This window comes from Bos indicus x Bos taurus, chromosome 13 (assembly GCF_003369695.1).
Source record: "Bos indicus x Bos taurus breed Angus x Brahman F1 hybrid chromosome 13, Bos_hybrid_MaternalHap_v2.0, whole genome shotgun sequence".
Taxonomy (NCBI): Eukaryota; Metazoa; Chordata; class Mammalia; order Artiodactyla; family Bovidae; genus Bos; species Bos indicus x Bos taurus.
In genome coordinates this window covers 46,239,626-46,263,702 of record NC_040088.1, presented here as the reverse complement: position 1 = coordinate 46,263,702, position 24,077 = coordinate 46,239,626, and the positions used below count along the sequence as shown (strand labels likewise).

Here is a 24,077-nt window from a genome sequence, read left to right as displayed (position 1 = left end):
AGCCCTTTTCTCTTGGCAACATGATTCTCTTAAAAGAAAAGGGGGAGTGTGAGAGTCAATTCCTAGGTAGGTTGATAAGTCCAGGGTCCCTGAGGAGGAGGAAGGGGTCTGGGGCTCTCAAGGAGAAAAGGACAAACGTTCTCTTCTACACTGCTTTCTTTTAGTGAATATAACAATATATCTTGCTCGAGGACATGTTTCTCCTTAACAAGAACCTTCTGACTAATCCTGTCATCTTAAAATGTTTATTATGGGAGTGGATCTGGTAAGATCTTTCCATTGTTCGTTCTAATCTTGTTAATTTAAGATGTATATTGTGGGAGTGGGTTTGGAAAAAGTATATAAGGTCTTGATAAGACTAGCTAGGGGGGCACTCTGCTTCCCCCTTCTGATGTCTATGTCAGAAGCTTTCTCTGTCCCTTTTTATACTTTAATAAAACTCTGCTACACAGAAGCTCTTGAGTGATCAAGCCTGGTCCCTGGTCCAGAATAAGTTGAATTTTCTTCTTCAGAGATCACAAATCCAACATCTTCCACTGAAAGCTATCATAGGATTAGCCTGTTTTTGTTTTTTCCTATTCTATATCACACTGAAATGAACATACTTATTCTATTTTGTGAACACCTTTCCAATAAATAGGACAAATTCCCAGAAGTGTAGTTGATGGGTCAAAGGTACTCCATTTTAAATTGTTAAGTCTTTTGATTTGTTGCAGTTATATTTTAAAACTGTACCAATTTACAAATTTTCCTCAGCAGAATGTGTTCATTTGCATACAACCTTCCCCAAACCTTCAGTCTTACTATAATATTCATTAATCTAAGAAGAAGAAAAGGTGTCTCACTTTTGGTTTAACTTGAATCCCCTCATTAATCAAAAGGTCAAATATTTCTTTCTTATATTTTGAATGATTAGTATTTTGGATTCTGTGTGTGTGTGTGTGTGTGAAATGCTTGTTCATGTCCCTGGTCTGTGTTTTTCCGTTTGGGGTACTAGATTTTTCCAACTCTTAAAGGCACATAATTCCATTTGATTTTCATTATCTCCTGATTCCTCATTTTGGATCTGTAGAGTCACCTATATATAATTATTTTGCTTACTCTAACACAATACCCTTCCTTTACCCACCCCACATCTCCATATACACAGTGTGCAGCCTCACCCTTTGTTTTATTCACCTAGAATAAGAAATGGTGAATTTGCAACTATGATCTCATATGGTACCCCAACATACAACATCAGGCCAAAGCCGCTCACCACTGCCAAGGCAGCAGAAATGACTCCAAAGGCTGCGACCCACATTTTGTTTCGTATACAGTCACACCCGTAAATTTCGAGGGAAAAGTCATGGAACTTGTGGTGGTAGCTTCCATACTGAAATTCTAGGAATTCATAACATCTTGACTCAGACACCTCCTCAGAGCCCTCTTATGAAATAATTCCCATACCTGTCTGCTGGAGAACTTTAATTTCCAGGCACTAGCCCAGACCATCTGAACAAAAGAAGGAGGGGGAGGAGGGGACAGAAAAGTTGGGAATCTGTGCTGTTACCAAATTACACTGATTGATTCTTATACATCGAGCCAAGCATGAATCCACCAACTGACCTTTCAGAACCACAAAGATATACTGCTGCTGCTGCTAAGTCACTTCAGTCGTGTCCGACTCTGATGGCAGCTCACCAGGCTCCCCGGTCCCTGGGATTCTCCAGGCAAGAACACTGGAGTGGGGTGGCATTTCCTTCTCCAATGCATGAAAGTGAAAAGTGAAAGTGAAGTCGCTCAGTCGTGTCCGACTCTTAGCCACCCCATGGACTGCAGCCTACCAGGCTCCTCCATCCATGGGATTTTCCAGGCAAGAGTACTGGAGTGTGGTGCCATTGCCTTCTCTGAAAGATATACTAAAGCGTTGCAAATAGCTACTTCCACTCTGATCTTCAAAGGAGTGTAAATGGAAGCAAGCAATATGAAAGTGCCCACGTCTAGGTATCCTCTCACCAACCTATGAGTCCACTTAGCCATAAACACAATCCTAAATATCTCCTGTATGTCAAAGCTTCTTTACTATATATTGTGGCTAACAAAAAGAGTGAAAGCCTCCTTCTAGAAGATTTTCATGGTTCTCCTCTGCTAGAGACGTGTGCTCTAGAAAAGAGGTTGTGTGTGTGTGTGTGTGTGCTCAGTCAATTCAGTCATGTCCAACTGTTTGTGACCCTATGGACTGTAGCCCACTAGGTTCCTCTGTCCATGGGAGTCTCCAGGCACAAATAGTGGAGTAGGTTGCCATGCCCTCCCTCTAGTGGATCTTCCCCACCCAGGGATCAAACCCAAGTCTCCTGCAATGCATTGCAGGTGGATTCTTTACTGTTGAGCCACCAGGGAAGCCCAAGAAAGGTGGCTACTAACTGCAAAAAAAAAAAAGTAACACGTGTTCCATTTTGTATATAACACGTCTTATGCCTGTTTCTTGGTTGGACCAACAAAAGTGGGAATATATATACAACATTTTAAAAAGACTGGATTTAATACTTTAACTCCCCAACAACCACAACTTTACATCTTAAAATATCGATGACAATCTCTAGGTTTCTGTTTTACTTCATTGCTAACTGCTTCAAAGCAAATGACAGATAATTGCCTCTAGAAACTTTTAGTAGGATAGGGAAACTCAATTTGATTTGAAGACTAGCAAAGTCAATTATGGAAAAGGAGCTACTGATTCCCATAGAGGAAGAATATAACTAAAGACCTTATACATGCAGGCCACATTAAAATAACTAAACTTTCTTCTTATTAAAACAGCTATGTGTGTCCGTATTTCACTTTTTCTCAAACTGCTGGTGCTATTAGTTAAACTCAGGGCCCCAAATCAGCATACACACACACACACACACACACACACACACACCCCAAAACAAAAGGATTTTTTTTTTTATTACAGAAAAAAATTTGATTACAACCAATACTTTCTGTGGACTTCCCTATAGCTAAGATGGTAAAGAATCTGCCTTCAATGGAAGAGATCTGGGTTTGATCCCTGGGTCAGGAAGATCCCCTGGAAAAAGAAATGGCAATCCACTCCAGGATTCTTGCCTGGAGAATCCTTTGGACAGAGAGGCCTGGTGGGTACAGACCATGGGGTCACAAAGAGTCGGACATGATTAAGTGACTAACACACACACACAATACTTCCTTAAAGCAACAATATTAGTTTACAGGAGTTTAAGATAAAAGTAACACAGATAAACCTTAAAATCAGAAAGATTAACAGGATAAAAGATACATATGACATGTTTAGCCCTATTATGTCTTTCAGGTTTCTGGATTGGTGGTATAAATTTTTCAGAGGATGGGGAGAGTGAAGTATATTATTGGCTAGAGATATTTGACTTTGACTAGCTGCTGTGTTGATTCTCCCTAAATGACCTTTATTTTAATAATCAATAGGCAATGGAAGGAAAGATATGAATGTAGAACACTAGTGAACACACTTGCAGATTTTCTAGTCCCCAAGAAGGACTTTGGTTAAGCAGTTTATCAGAATGACTTCAGAGAGTCTTAGAACTTTAGATTTCTGCAGTCCTGGAACACAGCTCTGCAGACTCTGATCTATGGTTTATAGAGAAGTCACAGAATCTGTGTGTCTAAAAATGTCTTCATGTGATTCCAGTGCTCAGGCTGATTTGGGCATCACTGGCAGCAAAATGACCAATCCAAACAGCTCACTATTAAAAGCAGAAACTACACATTAAAGAAAGCGTAAATCAGGAGTTCCCGGGTGGTCTAATGGTTAGGATACCTCAGTGCTTTCACTTCTGGGACCTGGGTTTGCCCCCCAAAAAGGCATCAATGGATGAAATGAAGGATAATAAGCTATAATTTATACAGAATATTAAATACCCAAACAATAGAAGTAAGTCCTTCCTTGTCAGCAATTATTTTAAATCTAAACAGATTAAATTTTCCAATCAAAAGGATATATTGTCAGAATGGATAAAACAGCATGATTCAACTATATGCTATTTACAAGAGATTCCTTTTAGATCCAAAGGCATAAAAAGACTGAAAGTTAAGAGGACTGAAAAAGATACTCCATACAAATAGTAACCAAAAGAGACTTGGAGTGCCTATATTGATAACAGACAATGCAGACTATTTCAAAAACTGTTAGAAGTTTTGAGACATAAGGGCATTACATATTTATAAAAGGGCCAGTTAATCCAGAAGATATAACAATTATAAACATAAATGGACTTCATAAGAGAGATCCAATATAGATGAAGCAAATATTAACAGTATTATAAAGAGAAATATATAGCTCTACAATAATAGTTGGGAAATTCAATACATCACTTTCAATAATGGATAAAACATCTAGGCAGATAATCTATAAGGAAAAGGAAAACATGCACAGTATCATAAAACTTATGAGATGTGGTGACACCAGCGCCCAGAGGTAAATTTATACTACATTACAAAAAACAGCAAAGATCTCAAACCACCTTGTGGATTTAGACACCTTGCGGAACCAGAAAAAGAAGAGAAGGCCAAACACAAAACTAATGGAAGGAATAAAACAAGAACAGGGATAAATAAAATTGAGACTAGAAAAACAATAGTGAAAACCAACGAAGCCAAAAGTTGGTTATCTAAAATACCAACAAAATTGAAAGACATTTATCTAGAGTGATAAAGGGGAAAAAAAGATACAAACAACTAAATTAGACATGATGAATGGGGACTTCCCTACTGAATTTACAGAAATAGAAAGGATTTAAGAGATTACCATAAGCAACCTATGCCAAGAAACTGGATAACATAGATGAAATACACAAATTCCTAGAAATACACAAAGACATACACTGACTCAAGATGAAACTCTCAATAGAACATGTAACAGGTAAAAGGATTGATCCATAGTCAAAAACCTCCCCCCACCTTCAAAATAAAGTCCAGGATTGATGGCTTCACTAGTGAATTTTGTCAAATATGTAAAGAAGAATTAACATCAATTCTTTTCAAACCCTTCCAAAAAACTGAAAGGAAGGGAACACTTCCTAACTTTTGATGAGGCCATGATTACACTGATAGCAATGCCAGACTAAGACATCATAAGGAAGCTACAGATAATACCTCTTATTAACATAGATACAAAAATCCTCAACAAAATTCTAGCAAACACAATTCAATAAGCATATTAAAAGGAGTATATGTCATGACCATATGGGATTTACCCCAGGAGTGGAAGAGTGGTTCAACACGAGAGCATCAATCAATGTAATACAGCACACTAACAGAACAAAGGATAAAAACCATATGAATCTCTCAAAAGGTACAGAAAAGGCACTTGACAAAACTCAATGTCTCTTCATGATAAAAACTCTCAAAAACAATGAATGGAAGGAAAGTTCCTCAAAATTATAAAGGCAATTACGAAAACTGCATGGCTGATGTTATACTCAATGGTGAAAAAAAAGAGAGCTTTCTCTCTAACATCAGGAGCAAGATAAGAATGCCCACTTTCATCAGTGATATTCAAAGATGTGATGTCAATGTGTAGAGTCTTCTCTTGTGTTGTTGGAAAAGGGTATTTGCTATGACCACTGCATTCTCTGGGCAATTAGCCTTTGCCAATAGAGTTTTTCTGTATACAGTCAGCAAAAACAAGACTGGGAGCTGACTGTGGCTCAGATCATGAATTCCTTATTGAAAATTTAGACTTAAATTGAAGAAAGTAGGAAAACCACTAGACCATTCAGGTATGACCTAAATCAAATCCCTTATGATTATAAGTGGAAGTGAGAAATAGATTGAAGGGATTAGATCTGATAGAGTACCTGAAGAACTATGGACAGAGGTTTGTGACATTGTACAGGAGACAGGGATCAAGACCATCCCCAAGAAAAAGAAATGCAGAAAAGCAAAATGGCTGTCTGAGGAAGCCTTACAAATAGCTGTGAAAAGAAGAGAAGTGAAAAGAAAAAGAGAAAACAAATGAGAAAAAGAGAAAAGAGAAAACTCTCCATTTGAGTGCAGAGTTCCAAAGAATAACAAGGAGAAATAAGAAAGCCTTCCTCACCAATCAATGCAAAGAAATAGAGGAAAACAACAGAATGGGAAAGCCTAGATCTCTTCGAGAAAATTAGAGATAGCAAAGGAACATTTCATGCAAAGATGGGCACAATAAAGGATGGAAATGGTATGGACCTAACAGAAGGAGAAGATATTAAGAAGAGGTAGCAAGAATACACAGAAGAACTATACAAAAAAGATCCTCATAACCCAGATAATCACAATGGTATAATCACTCACCTAGAGCCAGGCCTCCTGGAGTGTGAAGTCAAGTGGGCCTTAGGAAGCCTCATTACGACCAAAGCTAATGGAGTTGATGGAGTTCCAGTTGAGCTCTTTCAAATCCTAAAGATGATGCTGTGAAAGTGCTACACTCAATGTGCCAGCAAATTTGGAAAACTCAGGACTGGAAAAGGTCAGTTTTCTTTCCAATCCCAAAGAAAGGCAATGCCAAAGAATGCTCAAACTACCACACAATTGCACTCATCTCACACGCTGGCAAAGTAATGCTCAAAATTCTCCAAGCCAGCCTTCAACAGAATGTGAACCACTTTTTATTAGACTTACTAAATTAAGATGCATCTATTTCCTAAAATAGATTTCAATCCTCACCAACATTATTTTCATTTTACATTTATTGTTGTTACAGTTATTGTACACACTATGAAATCTTTTTCATAAAAATGAACATGAAAATGAAAGGAACTCTATCATAGCAATGTCCGTTACTGAGCTTCCTCTATAGGGTGATTTATCATCAACATGATTTTTAATGATCTAATTTCTGAGGCTCAATTAGGCTGTCCATCAATTTTCATGAAAGCAAAGTATTAGAAATCATCTGAGTTGCAAAAAGATTTAATACTAAATGAATAGACTCATTCATTTTCTCAAAAACAGCACTCTGTCTGGCACCTGAGAAATCTGTGGGCCCTGGAGAAACTCATCACAGTAAGCAGAGGGAGAGAGGCAGGTCTCACCTTTATGGAGAGGTCTTTGTAGAAAGCGAGACCCTCCACCCCACTGGGACCGCTCACCACCTCTCAGCCCTTGGCAAAGCAACCTCTGGAAAGTCGGCACAGGCAGGCTGGGGATCTTCAATTTCTTTTTAATCCATATACTGATGTAACCTTAACAAGCATTCACATAGCACTAAGCATGTGGGGGCCCAATTGTAAGGTTACCCACTTGAAAAACATTTAGGAAAAGCTCCTTTTTATTTCTCCCTCTTAGAGATTTGCAATCAAACCAGAATATTAAAATCTAAAGAAAGCTGTTTCACTTTCTTTATCACAGAATTTTTGAAACCAGTTTGCTCCCCCACCCCAATCTTTTCTCTCAAAGAATACACAGTTGTATAGAAAGAGACTTTAAGTCCGCTGCTCTGGTCCCCAGAGCTCCAAACTGAGTCTCCTGTGAGTTCATATGTGGCCTGACCTGTTCATGACAACTACAGGCCTCTCTAGTCTTCAGGGGACCTGAGATTGGTTGGTTTTCATGGACTGTTACCTGCTAGGGCAGTGTTAGTCTCTGCCCCAGCCTTCCTACTCACATTATCCATTTTTAGATGGACGTTTTGCTACAACAGGAAGGTGTCTGTGCTACTGATGTGGGGGCAACACCCACTGCAGCCATGAACTTGAAGCCTTATGATCAGCTCTCAAATAACCACCAGTGGATGGTCAGTTTGGTGCCTCCCTATCTGTCTTTCTGGGCCCCGTGGTCCATGATGATGTGGGCCAAGTCAAGAAGGACTATGATTAGAGGCAGAGTACAATTAAAATCCAAACATACATGAGTGGTATGTGTATGTGAGAAAGAGACTGTGTCTCATCAAATGACTGCTTTTTATTACACCCAGAGCCATGTGGATTGTAATCATCCGGTTTGAATTGTCCATCTTTTCATTGCCAAGCACAAAGAGTTGGCTACATTATCATGGTGAAGATGAGAAAACACAGTTCAAGTACCACCTCTAGGGAGAGATGTCCCCGAAGCTGTTCACTACCTGGAAAGAGGGCCGGGTTCCCTGACTTGAGTCACATTTTGGAACACCGCAGGCATATGATCTAAGACACCACTGACAGTACACAAGAACAAGTCCCTGCTAGCCTTTCCACCAGGAAGACCCCAGGACTTCAAGTTAGAAATCAGTCAATATGCGATGCACCAGTGCTGAACATTTTGGTTTGCATGGAGATCCAGTCAGATTCTCCACTCTGACTGCAGCTCAGAACTCAAACAAATCAGTCATATCTGCTGGGAAAGAAGGCTGGAGAGCAAGCTGGTGGGGCATCTCTGTTCTTGGAACACAGGAACCGTGAAGCGTGTCTGCCTGTACCTTCATTCTGCACACCGCCTTCACTCTACCCAGAACGAGTGCTGGTGAGAGCCAGAGGCCAACCACATGAATGACTGGTCCAGCCTCAACTGGAACTGGCGTGGCCCTTGGGAAGCCTGTGTTCTCACCTGTGAAGCTGCAAAGTAACCGATGCATTTTTATAAGCCTCTGCAAACCAAGGAGAACAGAAATCAAAACAGCTGGAAGAAACAAGATAAGGCATTAAAATTAGTTTTTGATCTTAAAACCACTGGAGGTTTCCTGGGACATTACCCTCCCAAACTCCCATTGATGGGAAGACAAGAAGAGCAGAAATCAAATGGTTTGGTTACAGGTGACGGGGGAGAGCTCTCAGCACGTCAGGTCATGAGTTCTAGATGTTAAGGTTCAGGGAAACGTGCCAGTGAAGGGCCAGGAAATAAACACCACACAGCGAGGCCATGAGCAGGATACTCTACATGCTCAGTGAAAACTCCTAGACAAATTCGGCTTAAATATTTTATCTTTAATGCTTTGTAGAAGGGCTGGGGAAGGAGAGTGGGGTGAGGAAAACAAAGTAGCTAGATTAAAACTTCTTTCATGTAATGAGATACGCAAAATATAGCTAAAAATAATAATATGTCTAAGTGTAAGTCTTGAGGAATACAGCTCTTTTTATTAAATAAGAAGTAACTTTTAATTAGACTAATGTTCCTCCTTTGGTTTCAAATAGTCCTGATTCTCTGAAGATGCTAATTGTCTACACCCTTCATGTGTCTTATGACCGTAATTTTAACTTTTTAAAGCAGCTGGACGATGTAAATATGGATCTGTGAAAAGCAGAATATATACTTGGTACTATATACATATATGTATATATACACAATAAATATGTCAAGCTTTCCTATCATTTACCAACCTATTAAATTTTTTATAAAAATGTAAAGTTAAAAAAAAAATGGTACAATTAGCACCAGAACACTGAAAAAACAAGGAGATATGTTGCTGAATCAGAAACTTCTGGCTTCTCATCCTTTATAACACCTCTGAAGGTAGTTAGCAAGATTCTTCTTTTAATCCCTGGCCATGCTTTGCCACTCTGCTGTCTTTAGTGTAGGTTTATGGATGTTCATAATGTTCTTGTTCAACAACTGTCATAGGAAGCAAATTCTGTTCATTCATCTCAAATATCTGGTTCTGCTGCTGCTGCTGCTGCTAAGTCGCTTCAGTCGTGTCCGATTCTTTGCGACCCCATAGACGGCAGCCCACCAGGCTCCGCCGTCCCTGGGATTCTCCAGGCAAGAACACCGGAGTGGGTTGCCATTTCCTTCTCCAATGATGAAAGTGAAAAGTGAAAGTGAAGTCTCTCAGTCATGTCCAACTCTTCTGAAGTCAAGTCGCTTCAGCCGTGTCCAATTCTTTGCAATCCCATGGACTGCAGCCTACCAGGCTCCTCTGTCCTTGGGATTTTCCAGGCAAGAGTACTGGAGTGGGTTGCCATTGCCTTCTCCAAATATTCGGTTCACTGCCCATCAATCAGGGCCCAAGCCATGTCCCAGGCCCTCCTAGAGTTGTCCTCTCCTGACCACACTAGTGCACATTCACCCAACTTCCTCCTAAATTCCTGCAACACTCTCTTTGGTATCACTGAAAATTCAAAACTTACCACCTGACATTGTCATTTATATATATAGACATATAATATATAAAATGCAGTATGTAAGATATATGTAAAATATATAAAAATTATATAGAGCCCCTTGAAATAAAGAATTCTATTGAATTGGTTTCAGATGACTTGGTGTATTTTTTCTTGTCCTCTGCTTGTATGATATTCATCTGAAATTCAATTATTATTAGAACTGCAAGAAATAGAAGAATAGGATCTTACTTCCTAGAGGTCCCATGTCAGAGTCCACGTTCCCTGGTCTCATGCTCCCTTGAGTTCCCCTCTCTCTTTCATCTCCAACTTTTTATTATTTTTATAGGTTTTTGTACAATATTTTCTCTTTACCTTTTTATTTTGAAGTATGTTTCATAACTTCCATTCTTTGCTGTATAATGTTTCTCAGAAGACAAAGTACACACTCCTATCCTCACACCATCTCTGTGTTTAGGAGCTGTTTGACTTTGTCTCTGTGTTTGACTTACATTTTCATATTTCACAATATTACCACATGCCAGGCGAGGCAAACATTTTCCTGTCTGCTTCTCATTTTGACCCATGTCACACTAAAATGAAGCAAAAGAAAGGGTTGCAGACAGACCATTGAATGCTTTATTTAAGATGCTGGCCTTTTATAATTACATTTTATACTTTCCAAAGACGAGCCCGTGCATCAGAGGTATGGCCAGTCATTTGGCGCCTTCTGCAGGACACAAAGAGCCACAAGCTGGGAAAATTAGATCTGATTTAATGAACATCAAGGTGGCCACCACATTCCTAGAACCACTCTGAATAAACTGTTTCCTGCAGTCAAAATAACTATACTACCTAAAGCAATCTACAGATTTGATGCAATTTCTATTAAATTACCAATGGTGTTTTTCATAGAACTAGAACAAAAAATTTTACAGTGTGTATGGAAATACAAAACACCCTGAAGAGCCAAAGCAATCTTGAGAAAGAAAAGCAGGAACTGACAGAATCATGCTCCCTGAATTCAGACTATACTACAAGCTACAGTAATCAAAACACTGGTACTGACACAAAACCCAAAATATATGGCATAGTTCAATAGAACAGGATAGAAAGTTCAGAAAGAAACCCACACACTTATGGTCAATTAATCTAGGACAAAGGAGGCAAGATGATGCAATGGAGAAAAGACAGCCTCCTTAATAAGCTGAGCAGAGAAAGCTGGACAGCTACATGTATAAGAATGAAATCAGAACACTCCATAACACCATCCACAAAATATAAACTCCAAATGGATTAAAGACTTAAATGTAAGAACAGACACTATAAACTTCTTGGAGGAAAAGAACATAGGCAGAACACTCTCTGCCACAAATCACAGCAATATCTTTTTTGAACCACCTCTTAATGAATATAAAAACAAAAATAAGCAAATGGGACCTCATTAAACTTAAAGGCTTTTGCACAAGATATCATACACAAGACAGAAGACAACAGAAAGGGGGACAATATTTCCAAATGATGCAACTGACAAGAGATTACTCTCCAAAATATTCAGGCTTTCCAGGAGTCATGTACATATGTGAGAGCTGGACTATAAACTAGACTGAGTGCTGAAGAATTGATGTTTTCATACTGTGGTGCTGGAGAAGACTCTTGAGAGTCCTTTGGACAGCAATGAGAACGAACCAGTGAATCTTAAAAGAAATCAACCCTGAATATTCATTGGCACGACTGATGCTGAAGCTCTAATACTTTGGACACTTGATGCAAAGAGCCTACTTACTGGAAAAGACCCTGATGCTGCGAAAGACTGAAGGACAGAGGAGAAGGGGGCGAAGAGGATGAGATGGTTAGACAGCATCTTCAACTCGATGGCTGTGAGTTTGAGCAAACTCCGGGACATGGTGAAGGACAGGGAAGCAGGGTGTGTTGCAATCCATGGGGGTCGCAAAGAGTTGGACATGACTGAGCAAGGTAACAATAACAATAACATGCAGAGGTTCACAAAGAAATGTGACTGGAAGGGGTGACTACAACTGGGAGTTGATATCAGTCAGCTCAGTTCAGTCGCTCAATCCTGTCAGACTCTTTGTGACCCCATGGGCTGCAGCATGCCAGGCCACCCTGTCCATCACCAACTCCTGGAGCTTACTCAAATTCATGTTCATTGAGTCAGTGATGCCATCCAACCATCTCATCCTCTGTCGTCCCCTTCTCCTCTGTCCCTCAGTCTTTCGAAGCATCAGGGTCTTTTCCAGTAAGTAGGCTCTTCGCATCAAGTGTCCAAAGTATTAGAGTTTCAGCATCAGTCGTGCCAATGAATATTCAGGGATGATTTCCTTTAGGATTGACTGGTTGGATCTCCTTGTAGTCCAACGGACTCTCAAGAGTTGTCTCCAACACCACAGTTCAAAAGCTTCAATTCTTCAGCGCTCAGCTTTCTTTATAGTCCAACTCTCACACCCATACATGACTACTGGAAAAACCATAGCTTTGACTAGATGGCCCTTTGTTGGCAAAGTAATCTCTCTGCTTTTTAATATGATATCTAGGTTGGTCTAGCTTTTCTTCCAAGGAGTAAGCATCTTTTAATTTTATGGCTGCAGTCAACATCTACAGACATTTGGGAGCCCCAAAAGATAAAGTCTCTTACTATTTCCATTGTCTCCCCATTTATTTGCCATGAAGTTATGGGACCGGATGTTGTGATTTTAGTTTTCTGAATGTTGAGTTTTAAGCCAATATTGTCACTCTCCTCTTTCACTTTCATCAAGAGGCTCTTTAGTTTTTCTTCATTTTCTGCCATAAGGGTGGTGTCATCTGCATACCTGAGATTATTGATATTTCTCCTGGCAATCTTGATTCCAGCTTGTGCTTCATCCAGCCTGGCATTTCACATGATGTACTCTGTATATAAGTTAAATTAGCAAGGTGACAATATACAGCCTTGATATACTCCTTTCCCGATTTGGAAGCAGTCTGTTGTTCCACATCCAGTTCTAACTGTTGCTTCTTGACCTGCATACAGATTTTTAGGAGGTAGGTCAGGTGGTCTGGTATTCCCATGTCTTTAGGATTTTTTCACAGTTTGTTGTGATTCCCACAGTCAAAGGCTTTGGCATAGGCAATAAAGCAGAAGTAGATGTATTTCTGGAACCTGCTTGCTTTTTCGATAATCCAGTGGATGTTGGCAATTTGATCTCTGGTTCCTCTGCCTTTTCTAAATCCAGCTTGAATATCTGGAAGTTCATGGTTCAAGTACTGTTGAAGCCTGGCTTGGAGAATTTTGAGCATTACTTGCTAGTGTGTGAGATGAATGCAATTGTGCAGTAGTTTGAACATTCTTTGGCATTGCCTTTCACTGGGGTTGGAATGAAAACTGACCTTTTCCAGTTCTGTGGCTACTGCCGAGTTGTCCAAATTTGCTGGTATATTGAGTGCAGCACTTTAACAGAATCATCTGTTAGGATTTGAAATAGCTCAACTGCAATTCCATCACCTCCACTAGCTTTGTTCATAGTGATGCTTCCTAAGGCCCATTTGACTTCGCATCCAGGATGTCTGGCTCTAGGTGAGTGATCACACCATCACACTTATCTGGGTCATGAAGATCTTTTTTGTATAGTTCTCCTGTGTGTTCTTGCCACCTCTTCTTAGTATCTTCTGCTTCTCTTAGGTCCATACCATTTCTGTCCTTTATTGTGCTCATTTTTGCATGAGATGTTCCTTTTATATCTCTAATTTTCTTGAGACGTCTCTAGTCTTTCCCATTCTATTGTTTTCCTCTATTTCTTTGCATTGATCACTAAGGAAGGTTTTCTTATCTCTCCTTGCTATTCTTTGGAACTCTGCATTCAAATAGGTGTATCTTTCCTTTTCTCCTTTGCCTTTAGCTTCTTGTCTTTTCTCAGCTATTCGTAAGGCCTCCTCAGACAACCATTTTGCCTTTTTGCATTTCTTTTTTTGGGGGCTGTACAATGTCACAAACCTCCATTTATAATCTTCAGGCACTCTGTCTATCAGATCTAATCCCTTATATCTATTTGACACTTCTACTGTATAATCATAAGGTATTTGATTTTGATCATACCTGAATGGCTGCAAAAAATGTAATCAATCTGATTTTGGTAGTGACCATCTGGTGATGTCCATGTGTAGAGTCTTCTCTTGTGTTGTTGGAAGAGGGTGTTTGCTATGACCACTGCGTTCTCTTGGCTAAACTCTGTTAGCCTTTGCCCTGCTTCATTTTGTACTCCAAGGCCAAATTTGCCTGTTACTCCAGGCATCTCGTAACTTTCTACTTTTGCATTCCAGTCCCCTATACTGCAAAGGATATCTTTTTTGGGTGTTTGTATTAACATCCAAATTACCTAGAATTATCTAGAAGGTCCTGTAGGTCTTCATAGAACTGTTCAACTTCAGCTTCTTCAGCATTACTGCAATTACTGGGAGTTGATATACTACTTAATAAATGACAGGGAGTAGGAGAATAAGGCATCTTGTAAAAAACAGGTGACTTGGGTGAGGAGGGATACTTACGGGAGAACAAATAACATTTAGGAAAGATAAATGGTACCTCAGGTGGATATATGGGAGATAAGGGAGTTTTGTGAAAATGTTTGTTTGGTGCTTTTTCCAAAATAAAAAGTCTTTTTCCAAGACTTTTTCCAAAAAGCAAAGCAAAAATAGATAGATAGGTAGATAGGTAAAGAAAAGGTGAAACGTCTTGGGCAAATCTTATTTATCCATGAGGAACTTTCTCTAATTTTAATACTGTCTCCAAAAGTAAATCAAAAGTCAATTAAAACTGACTCAAAAATGCATTCCTTTTTATAGTTGAATAATACACAGCTTCTTTATCTATTCATCTGTTGATGGTCATCTAGGTTACTTCCATGTCCTAGCTATTGTAAATAGCGCTGCAATGAACACTAGGGTACATGTGTCTTTTTGGAATTTGCTGTATGATGCAGGGAACTCAAAGCTGGTGCTTTGTGACAACCTAGAGGGGTGGAAAGGGGAGGGAGGTGGGAGGGAGGTTCAAGAGGGAGGGGACATATGCATACCTATGGCCGATTCAAGTCAGTGTATGGCAGAAACCATCACAATATTGTAAAGTAATTATTCTCTAATTAAAAATAAAAACATTTTTAAAGTTCATTCATTTAAAAGGCAAAAACTCAGGCAAACCTTATTTCTCCATGAGGAAGGACCTGTGAATCTGTGTTTAAAGTTACATATAGTAAGCTTTATGCTTCTTTTAACAATTGTAATACATCAAAACATTGACGGTAGCCATAACATCAGTATCTAAATCTTTGGGTCTATATATAGTGATAAAAAGTGGAACATACAAAAAAGCTATCAATCAACACCACTAAATATTAATGACAAGTCTGGCTTTTTGGGTGCTGTTTAAACAGCAGGTATTAGGGCTCAGTCTGAGTTTGTAAAGTGTGTTCCTGGTGGCTCAAATGGTAAAGAATCCACCTTCAATGCACATGACCCGAGTTTGATCCCAGGGTCTGGAAAATCCTCCTGGAGAGGGAATGGCTCCCTGCTCCAGTATTCCTGCCTGGAGAATTCCATGGACAGAGGAGCCTGGTGGGCTACAGTTCATGGGGTCGCAAACAGTCAGACATGATTGAATGACTACACTATTGCTTAGAATATGGAAAACTCAAGAGTGCTGGTTTTTAAATATGCTTAAAAGTAAGTTAGATGCAGAGAAACATCACTTAAAATGCTATATAAATTTTCATCATACAGATGTAATACAAAAATACTTTCCTTTAATAAAGATTTTCTCATCATCTTTAATGGAAAACAATGAAATGTCATGGAAACAGTCCAGTAGGGAAACTTTTATGATTTATCATTCTAAATCATATATTTTTCCTTCAAAATCTGTGTATACTGTGCTTTTGTTTTCAAAATTTGGTCATCATACACATTTGACCCATCTGCAGATACATGAGACACTGTAAAGGCATCAGATGCAAATTCAGCATCAACTGAAAAGAAAAGGAAAGAATTATATTCTTTACCTAAAATACTTGAGTTAACTAAGCATTAGTAAAAACAAAAAACAAAAAAACTGCCAAAAGCCTGAGACCTTTCCTAGTGTTTCAAAGAATGAAATATATCTATAGATGGCACCACATAAAATACAAGATTACAATTTTATAATCTGCTCATGGTCGCACGTGTGACTGAGTATCAGAGTTTCTGGTTTTCTCATCCTTCATTCATTTACTAAGTAACTATGTGCAAAGGTGTGCATAGTGACAAGCACTGGAATTATAAGATGAAGGTGACCCAGTCCACCCTGAAAAATGAAATGCAAACTGGAAAAATAGACAAACGGGCAATTTCCTTACAGAGTCATAAATACAAAGACAGCTATAAAAGATGGCACAAGGAACACTCAGAAGGGACAGCCAGCTTTGTGTCAATACTGCCAGCTTTTTGGTGGAAGTGATATATATGTTGAAAAGCAGAGACATTACTTTGCCAACAAAGGTCCGTCTGGTCAGGCTATGGTTTTTCCTGTGGTCATGTATGGATGTGAGAGTTGGACTGTGAAGAAGGCTGAGTGCCGAAGAATTGATGCTTTTGAACTGTGGTGTTGGAGAAGACTCTTGAGAGTCCCTTGGACTGCAAGGAGATCCAACCAGTCCATTCTGAAGGAGATCAGCCCTGGGATTTCTTTGGAAGGAATGATGCTAAAGCTGAAACTCCAGTACTTTGGCCACCTCATGTGAAGAGTTGACTCATTGGAAAAGACTCTGATGCTGGGAGGGGTTGAGGGCAGGAGGAGAAGGGGACGACAGAGGATAAGATGGCTGGATGGCATCACTGACTCGATGGATGTGAGTCTGTGTGAACTCCAGGAGTTGGTGATGGACAGGGAGGCCTGGTGTGCTGCAATTCATGGGGTCGCAAAGAGTCGGACATGACTGAGCGACTGAACTGAACTGGTATATATGTAGCTACCTGAAGGACAGGAAAAAGTACAAGAGATAGAGAGGGGAGAAGCACATACAAAGACTAGAGATGAGGAAGCGCACCTGTGGGATCCTACACAGTCTGGCTGCTTAGATGCAGAGCTGAGGGGCAGAGGAGGGTGGTAAAGAGATAAGGCCAACTTCTTTGGCGGGACCCAAATTGATGTGGGTGTTTGGAGCTTTTCCTGAGAATAAAGGATAAACTGGTGACAAAGTCAGTGACAGAGAAATTTTAAAGTCACCCACCAAGTGACAGCTACACAAACGTGACTGCTTGAGTCTGGGTTTCTTAGCCTTAACCACTACCAACACTTGAGAAGTTGATGAACTCCACGTTTTCTGAGAATAGTGTCAGGTGTAGGTGGATAGTTCCACAGGGATGGAGGAAGTAGAAGAAGGATATAACCAGAAATAAAAAGAAATACACAGACCTTCAGAGATTGTTTTTCAAGCTATGGAACATGATGAATAAATGAGGAAGAAGGATTTTTTTCACTATGACCACTCATACTTTCACATTTTTCATTAGCTATGTATAAGAAAAAATACTTAACATGGCATCTGTTATCCAAACAGTGGAAAGAGATCCCATTTACTTCTTACAGAGTATTTCAGAAATCAATGTCTAAATTTAATTCATACATTTTGGCAACATACCTTTTCTTATTTCTCTAGTTATACTCCTGTCCAACTCCCGCTGCATCTGAAATAAGTCAAATATTATTTATGTTTAAGATAAACAAGAGATATTATCATAGGAGTGACATAAAACTTACTAAATGCGACTTTTAAATAATACTTTTAGAGACCAGACCTAACCTCAAGATTACTTCAGTAGAAAAAAAATCACATAAATAAAAGAAAATGAATTTCTACTTATTCTGCTTATAGATAACAGAACCATATATATGGAATCCTATTTAGATTAATCTGATAAAAAGTACAATAAATATCAGTCTATAGTACACATAATTTCAGAGAATTAGGGAATGACCCATAATCCTAGGAATGACCCACAAGATTACTATCTTCTCCCCCAACAGCTCCTGCCCTAAATATGTACTTCTGAGACCTTTGATTTCTAGGTGAGGATCGTGTTCAAATGGAGGAATCTAAGTCAAATGCTAATAAGGAGAACACATCTGCGATTTTCTTTACACTTCTCCATTTAATGAAAAGACAGAAAGGTGAGAAAATTACACACAAGAAACAATGTACCAGCAAGTTTCAATTCTGAAGATGTTTAGGGAGAAGGATTCTCTTTTAAGTGTTAGTTTCCGAACTATGTCCCCTTAGAATGGGAAGGTCCCACAGGGGTTACTGCAGGGTTGAGGAACAGAGAAGTCACAGCAGCAGTGCCTCTGGCCACTCTTTAGCTAAAAGGCTCTATACTTGGCTCTGTTTTATATAACACGGTTCCACGCAGAAGTTTTTTTTTTTCAAAGAAAGGTTGTTTTCTTTGAAAAAAAAAAAACAAACCTTTTTTTAAGGTATAAGAGTCATTGATGTAGTCAAAGTTCCTAATTCTACAAAAGAAGTAACAAAGGCAATGTCCTTCTTACTGAGCCCAGAGTTCTATACCAGCTACTTCCTCAGATTAAGGAAAAAACACATAGATTTTAAACTATAACATAGATAAAATGAATATGTAAAACCATGCTATATAGTTCAATAATGCTTATGGCGTGACATGACTTTCTAGGTAAATGTGTTTTAAATGCATGAACAAGAATAAAATCAATATCAAATTCCTATTTGTAGCAATCGATATAGTTAATTTAGAAAGCATAAATATTTTTTAGACACAGGACAGGGAACTTGAAGGAATCTTTAGTTGATCAAGCAGGCCAAAACTGAAGAGATTCAACCTTAAAAGGATGTTTGTTCATTCCTCTAGATAAAACCTGGCTTGCTAAAATGAGTCAACAGTGAATTATCCACATTTTGGGTTATTGAGGACAAAATTTAAAATACACAACAGATCTCTCTTTACTGTTTAGCATACTTCTCTATCCAAGCTCTCATCATCAGTTAATATATACAAAAAGTATGCATATAAGCTCATTTATAATCTAAATCTGATCAGAAATTGCAGTTGAACTTCATTTCCTCAGCCTGAAGTTTCAAGGGGAGGACTTATACTCCTACCCTCCTTATGAGAAGCGAGGAGATTTACCTAACAGGTGAGTCTGGGAGAAGGAACTACGAAGTGCTTGCTTGGTTCTGAATCTCTTCTTTGAAAAGGTGTATGTTTCCACAGCACCGTGAACTTGGGTCTACAGTAGGCAGCCTTCCCCTGGGAGGGGTCAAGCATTTGCTTCCTCCTCTTAGGCCTACGTGGGGAAGTGTCTGACTTAGGATGAAATGTTTGGAGGCCCGCTGTGACTGCACAGCTAAAGCACATCCTCGAGGTTCATGGCTCTCAAGTACTAAGACCCAACGTAGCTGCAGTGCTTTCAAAGAAACCTTAGACTGCTCTTCTATGATGGCAAGAAGCCAAATGAGAAAACAGGTTGAGACTGCATTTAACAAAGGCTATTTTTCTCTGCATCATCAACATCATGAAAACACCATCAAAACCATAAACCCGTGTGCACTGACTGAAATGGATATTTTAATAATAATGACTATACAATGAAAACTAGTTGCAGTTTAAAGACTCCCCATCATTGCTATCTCAGTCATCATTCATTCAGGTGATGTCAAAACAGAGACAAAACAAACAGAGAACAAAAGTGAGCAACTTAGAAACATTCTAAAACTGCTTAGCAAGGTTTTTTTAGAAATTTAAATCAAAATTCTGTAAGTAAAATAGCAGTTAAAGATGTACTCTTGTATAAGAAAATAACAAAAAATGTTAACCTAAAACCAGAAATTAATCTTTGATTAGGTATTACAAGTTTGTTTAATTCATAAAAAGGATTTATCTAGGATTCCTTCAAATAAAAGCATCCATATGTGGTTAGTGTTTAGATGCCAGTCATTCACTTATGTTTAGGGGTAGAAAAACTGCAGTGGGTGCAGCAGAGCCTGGAAATGATTATGAACCACTGCCAAAGTGAAATAATTTAGAAAGTAAATCAAACAGCTGAAAGTATACTTTTGGTTACTAGACAATAAGATTTCATTTCTAAAGTTGAATTTAAATGCAGCTTTTCAAGAAATTTAAGATTTTAATAAATATCTCTTAAAAATGAGAGATCTAGGACAAAAAAAAATCATTAAATGTCTCCTTGATTATCATAGTTAAGTATGGTTTTACTTAGTGTGCATAAGTCAAAAAAACAACGCAGAAGTTCACCCAATTAAAAACAAGGATCATTCATATCAGAAATCTGAAACCCAATGAAAAAAATAGAATAGAACTAACCTTGGTCAAGTAAGTCTCTATACTGTCATTTGAACGGCATGGAATTGAGGTAGAAAACCCTCTGTTTGCTCTTGAAATAACATTTGTGTTGAACCCTGAAGCAGGATTGAAGTTTCCAACAGAAGAGGACTCCAGGACTGGCCTTGTGCTGAGACTGCTGTGTATAGATCTGTTCTGTTTCTCCACCTCAAGTTCAGTGCTGATCTCTGTCAGCCTCTCATCAGTCCTGGGGAAGATGGAAAACACCAATTTCGTTCATGTTTCTCTAAATGACTGACATTTTTTAAAGTTGCCACAGAGTAAATGGAATTCCTATTGAACTATTTGAACACCGAAAAGACAGAGCAGACCTACTGTAAAGAATGACAGTTGTAACCTTGTTCTGAAGAAGTACACATGTATCTAGGGCTCCACAAGTAACAAGCTACAGTTGGGAGAGGAGAGAAAGGGCATCAGAGAGAAAGGGAGGTGGCCTCACAGTGACACCTGCTGCCCTCTGGGACACACCTGCCTCCAGGAAACAGTTCAGGGATGAAGAAACACACCATCCCACAAAGTTCCTTTCAAGTGTTTCCTTTCACCACCCTTGTATATACGTTTCACTCATGACCTCAGAGAAATTAAGCATTTGGCTTTGAGGTATCATCTAGAGCCACAATCTCAAGAGGAGGATGAGAAAGTCATTGGGTGAGACTGAAAAGAGCTAAAACAGCCCCAGGAATAATTACAAGTATCCCCTGCTTTCCCAAAGTTCACTTTATGTTACTTCACTTCTACTATGGGCCTATGTCAACACCTGTTCCTGATGGTCCAAAAAAAAAAAAAAAAAAAAATCTGAAGACAAATTTTGGTCTCATTTAAAAAGCCAAAACTCTAAACAGTAGTGTACGTTTTAGAGCGAGAGGCATCGCGCTCCCCAAGCAGGGAAACCGGCCCCACCGTGCTCCTTCCCTGGGAGCCATACCCCACATCTCAGCATCAAGTCGCCATAGCCTTGAACCTTGTCTGGGATCACCTGTACTTCACTTGGGCATATTCGACTAGCAGATGACCCACTGACTTTCTCACCCACTGACTTTCTCATCCTCCCCTTGAGATTGTGGCTCTAGATGATACCTCAGAACCAAATGCTTAATTTCTCCAAGGTCATGAGTGAAATGTATATACAAGGGTGGTGAAAGGAAGCACTTGAAAGCATATTTTAGCATCGACTAGCAGAATGTGTCCTTGGGTACCTGCTTCTTTGCTTTATGCTGTTTTGGCTTATGAAAAGCATCCTAGGAATGCTCTGCTTTCAGATAGTGGGGAAAGCTGGACTAGGCTCTGGAGGTGGGATCTGCCCTTTCCATTCTCCACACACTCCCTCGGCCAGGTCACTATATTATTTCTAGCCACTTTGTGAATTATCCTGCCTTTCACCCCTGTGTTAATTTCCCCCCTTTTCACAAGCATGCCTCTACATAGTGTGGAAAAACTTGATACAGTACTAATAGTTTGTCTAAGGGCGCCCCCTTAGCAGTGACTATCCACTTAGCTTTCACTTCCTAGTAATCTCAGGAACTGTGCTCTATAAAAATATTAGGCTTTAGAGACAAATTAATGAAGTAAATTTATTTTCTGTGATTCTGTGTTTTGACTTACTTGTCTAGTTTATCTTTCAATGACTTTCTAACTTCAAGTTTTACTAGGTAGAGATGCTTATATTTTTCCAACTCGTCTTTATTAGAATCTTCTTGCAAAGTTTTCATCTTAGAGAGTTCAGATTCTAAGTCTTTAATTCTGAGTTCCATCTGTTGAGATCTTGCTTGCATCTAAGGCAAGTTGAAATAGATAACATTTTAAAAATAATTATAACCTGGAAAATTATATTTGTTTCCTTTAGTTTTGAGTCAGTAATTCAGAGAGTGATTACAAAGGTGAAAACAAAAAGAGCAGAAGTTTAAAACAATTATCATCAATGTGAAGTGAGTTAAATCTGAATTATAAAATTAAAGTGGAATGACTGCTATAGTAGTACTTATATAATCTGATAATTCAAAGAATAGGGGGATCAACTTAAAATTTTAAAAATTGAATGAGACAAGAATAATTCAAGAGGATGGTATCAGTTCTAAACCACAGTATTTTCTTTTCTTCATAATGGTCTTATTTTATACCAACTGGTCTTATAAGTAAGAGGATTCTCAAGTGAGAATCATTCTGATAGGACAATTTAGTGAAAACTGTGGGGGAAACTGAAATATTTAAAGGGAAAACAAGTGCCCCCCCATTCCAGAAATCTACAAAACATACTGCTCTAAGGGAGGTAGAGGAAACACGCAAGTTGTATATGTCTGAAATGTACTATACAGTGAAAATGATTTCAAGCACATGACAGATCAACAAATTAACCTACAAAAATAGGTTGACTTCTTTTCATTTCTCTATAAGATTCTGTCTTGCTCTTTCTTCAGTAGCCTGTTGATACTGCTCTACTTGACTGCGTTCTATCATATTCATTTCTATATGACTTTTGAGGGTCACTACATGTTGCTCCAACTTCTTTTTCTTCTCTCTAGTTTTTTCACATTTCTTTTGCATTCATTCCATAGATAATAACTCCTGTTGAAATACTTGATTTTTCTGCATCCACGTGCAGACATTTTGAAGATGCAGTTTCCAGCTCTGCTGGAAAATCATCAGTCTTCAAGAAGAAAATGAGACCATTTGGTAATGAGGAATGTGGATTAAGCACAGCCTAATTCAAACCCAGGATCAAATTAAAAGGATGGTATGTGTATTGTAGAATGTAGGACCAGGGATTACTCAGAGAATCAAGAAAGATGTTCACACCACCAAGATTCACAAAATATATTCTTCACTGTCATCTTTGTCAAACAACATTTGCACTTGATTTTATACTCTTTTATTGTTCTACAATAATATTTTTCTATCTTTCTTCCATAAAATGACTACAAGTCCCCTCTTGGTAGAACGTCTCTTAATCCTTCCCTCATCTTAATGTCCCAGGGTTTTAAAGTAGTTTAAGGGATACTATATTGAGTTATCTAGGGCTAAGTTAATAAATGCCTCTCAAAAGAAATCTGTGAGAATAAGACTCTAATTAATAAATCTTATAAATACAGAGTCTAATCCCATAAGCCTTTTCCTGAACTACAAAGACTTTTGCTAATTTGAATTGCAGTCCAAAGAGAAATGATTTGCAAAGATAAAGAAATCCCATCTCCTAACAGTTTACAGAGATGATCCATACATTTTTCTGAACAGCAACAACAAAAAAAAGCCTCATTCTTGTAATCCTTTGTTACTGTCCTTTTATGCAAGACAAGTGCTGTGCATATCTAAAAATATTCCCTGTAATACCAATATATTCTTAGATAAGATTCCCCCTCATGGAAAAAAATGGCAACAGTGTAAAATTAGGGGCTAAACTCTTCCTCAGAGACTAGATAACAATGGCTAAAGTGAAAAGGCTCCATGAGAGGTGGACATTCAGGAAAGCCCCATGAAGGAGGAGAGACTGGGCACCAGGTCTCAAATAATGGAGGCCTAGTCAAAAGGAAAAGAAACTGTAAAGACAGAAAGGATAGCCTGAGCAAGGGCCAAGAAAGCTGAAATCAGCCAGTTACGTCTGAGGATAAAAATTCAACCACAGGGAAACAAAAA

At 38.8% G+C, this 24,077-nt stretch overlaps 1 protein-coding gene across 21 annotated transcripts in view; it reads right to left on the bottom strand.

Annotated features, from left to right (window-relative positions):
• LOC113903499 (ankyrin repeat domain-containing protein 26-like) overlaps positions 1-24,077 on the bottom strand; it is an 89,260-nt gene that overhangs the window by 21,106 nt on the left and 44,077 nt on the right. For 11 of the 21 annotated variants that reach the window (XM_027559680.1, XM_027559684.1, XM_027559685.1 and 8 more), the window contains 4 exons: positions 22,053-22,222; positions 20,412-20,637; positions 17,699-17,744; positions 6,604-8,613 (listed from right to left, as the gene is read on the bottom strand). In XM_027559680.1, the coding sequence (XP_027415481.1) occupies positions 8,303-8,613; positions 17,699-17,744; positions 20,412-20,637; positions 22,053-22,222 (753 nt within the window). In that variant the 3' untranslated portion in view covers positions 6,604-8,302. Of the gene's footprint in view, positions 1-6,603; positions 8,614-9,874; positions 10,625-15,645; positions 16,049-17,698; positions 17,745-20,411; positions 20,638-22,052; positions 22,223-24,077 lie in introns of those variants that run through there. The other 10 variants (XM_027559688.1, XM_027559690.1, XM_027559691.1 and 7 more) reach the window with 7 other exon arrangements.